This window comes from Perca flavescens, chromosome 16 (genome assembly GCF_004354835.1).
Source record: "Perca flavescens isolate YP-PL-M2 chromosome 16, PFLA_1.0, whole genome shotgun sequence".
Lineage (NCBI taxonomy): Eukaryota > Metazoa > Chordata > Actinopteri > Perciformes > Percidae > Perca > Perca flavescens.
In genome coordinates, this window is record NC_041346.1 from 34636355 (window position 1) to 34638854 (window position 2500).

The 2500-nt window shown below is 43.6% G+C and overlaps 1 protein-coding gene across 1 annotated transcript in view; it reads right to left on the bottom strand.

The window, feature by feature from the left end:
- Positions 1–2500, bottom strand: part of pisd (phosphatidylserine decarboxylase) — a 24893-nt gene that overhangs the window by 625 nt on the left and 21768 nt on the right. Inside the window, exons 7-8 of the mRNA XM_028601534.1 lie at positions 2105–2245; positions 1639–1799 (exon numbers count right to left, since the gene is read on the bottom strand). Of these exons, the coding sequence (XP_028457335.1) occupies positions 1639–1799; positions 2105–2245 (302 nt within the window). The remainder of the gene's footprint in view (positions 1–1638; positions 1800–2104; positions 2246–2500) is intronic.

The window sequence follows — 2500 nt, forward strand, 5'->3', positions numbered from 1 at the left end:
ACACACACACACACACACACACACACACACACACACAGACACACAGACACACACACCACCCCCTGAAAATTTAGAGCATTAAACACTTCATTTCATGCATTTTTATGAATTTTTATGCACCTATTTCTACCTTTTTCTGAATAAATATGCCTGAAATATCTTTATGTAAAGGGAAACATTACAATCCAAATATAAAAACATAATGGAGTAATATTGCAGTAAGGCTCTCAGGCATTCTGTATTACTTTATTTATTCTCCTGTAGATCAACTTTTCTAATTATATCTGAGTCAGCACACATGTAGCCTACAGGCATCATTTACTCTTCCCTCTTTTGCATCTTCTGTTGAGGAAGTAACCTCAATAACACATTATTCATTGTAATGTATTAATAAACCCCTGTACTGTAATATTTCAGATGTTTAAACAAGATTTTTGCTCATGTCCAAAACTTTGTGCACATTCAAAATATATCTTATCCCATCTGTGTTCTCTGAGATTTGGAGGAGTCAAAATTTTGTGAAAAATAAAGTTATAATAGGCTATTAACCTACAAGAATAAAGTCACTATATTTCAGAAAATAATCCACCTGCACCGTAGTCTACAGTGCATTACGTGATATCTCTGCTGAGAGGGTAGATCTCAGACCTCCTGACAGACCCAGAGCTCTGTCTGGTCTCTGGTCTCTAAATGAGACCAGGTTTAGGGAAGAGGCTGAACGCTGCTCTACACCGGAGCTGTTGACAGTGAGAGAGGACACTAAGAGACGTCCGGTTATATATACTGCAGCAGAGGTGCAGCCTAGGACCCCCCCAGGTGAACCCTAACCCATCCCTCCCAGTCTCTGTCCCACTGCAGCAGAGGTGCAGCCTTGGACCCCCCCCAGGTTTACTAACTTTAACTCAGGATCATATTTCCTATGGTTTTTGCTGGGTCCTGTTTCCTCCCTTCATACTGATTGCTGTTGTCTTGGGACAAGGAAACGATGCATTTTAAAGCTGATACACGCACGCACAATTACCAATATTAATAGAGCTGCATACAGTGTTATTTCTTCTTGGCATGTCGCGCCTCCCCTGTGGCTCTTTGGCGTCCCCCAGGGGAGACGCGCCTCACCTATTGAAAACCCCTGCTGTAGATCACCAAATATTATTAATACCTAACTTAGACCGGTGACACACTGCCTGCGTGGCAGATGAATGGCGTTTTCTACGTCTTTTCCCACCAGAAAGGTGTCTGACGCGGCGATGCTGCTGCTGCTAGCCTTGTCTGGACACATGGATGTTTTCCATAAACATAAATATATTCTGATCTGGTTACAGCAGAGACAACGTCGGCAGTATTGATGGTGAAATAGGCTCCAGAATGTTTCCTTCTGGATGACAGGTGACATTTAAATTACATTTATATCAAAACCTCGAGACTTTCAAACATCAACATGTCATTTATGAATATGTATTTGAGTCAAAATTACATATAAACATCTTTTCCTAAACCTAACCCTTAGCCTCGGTTACTACCGAGTTAATATTGCTAGCGTGATAATGTTATGGTCCTGTCCTACCGCGATTTCGTCACCGACCACTTCTTAAAGCTTTCCACACACGTGAAAGTGAAAAGATAAATGATCTTTATGACCTGGTCGAAGTAGATTCTGATGGATCCCACGTTGGTGGCGCCGACTGCCGTCAGCGAGAAGAAGCCGTGCTGCCATTGGCCGGTGAGAGCCACGCGCTCGTTGAGACAGAAGAGCTCTTTAACCAGGCGAGCTACACCGGGATTCACCGACATCAGGGAGCCTGGACACACACACACACACACAGACACACACACACACACACACACACAATCACACAAACACACACACAGATACACACACAGTTTAAAATAGGCAGCAAATAAAGCCAGAAAAACATTTTATAAAGTATATAAAAAAATCTGACATAAAACAACAAAAACGTGGAATTCTTTTGTTTAAAAAGTGAAAAAAACGTGGTAAAATGTGTCGAAAAAACCCACAAAAGCTACAGATAGCAGAGACAACAGGAAGTGAGATCACAGCCAGCAGAAAGTGAGCTCATAGCCATCAGGAAGTGAGTCAGACCTGGGAAGTGGCGTCGGAGCTCCACCCTCCAGTCTGTGGGTGAGTGGAAGCAGTGATAATCTCCTGGAGCCAGATACACAACGACGTGGAACAGGTCATTATCTGGAGAGGACAGGAGACGGTCCCGGAAGGTAGACGGGTCTGAGAGAGAGAGACAGGTTGGAGAGAGAGACAAGTTAGAGACAGACAGGTTAGAGATAGACAGTTTAGTGAGAGAGACAGACAATTTAGGCGAGTGTAAGCAGTGATAATCTCCTGGAGCCAGATACACAACGACGTGGAACAGGTCATTATCTGGAGAGGACAGGAGACGGTCCCGGAAGGTAGACAGGTCTGAGAGACAGGTTGGAGAGACAGACAGGTTAGAGAGAGACAGGTTAGAGAGAGAGACATGTT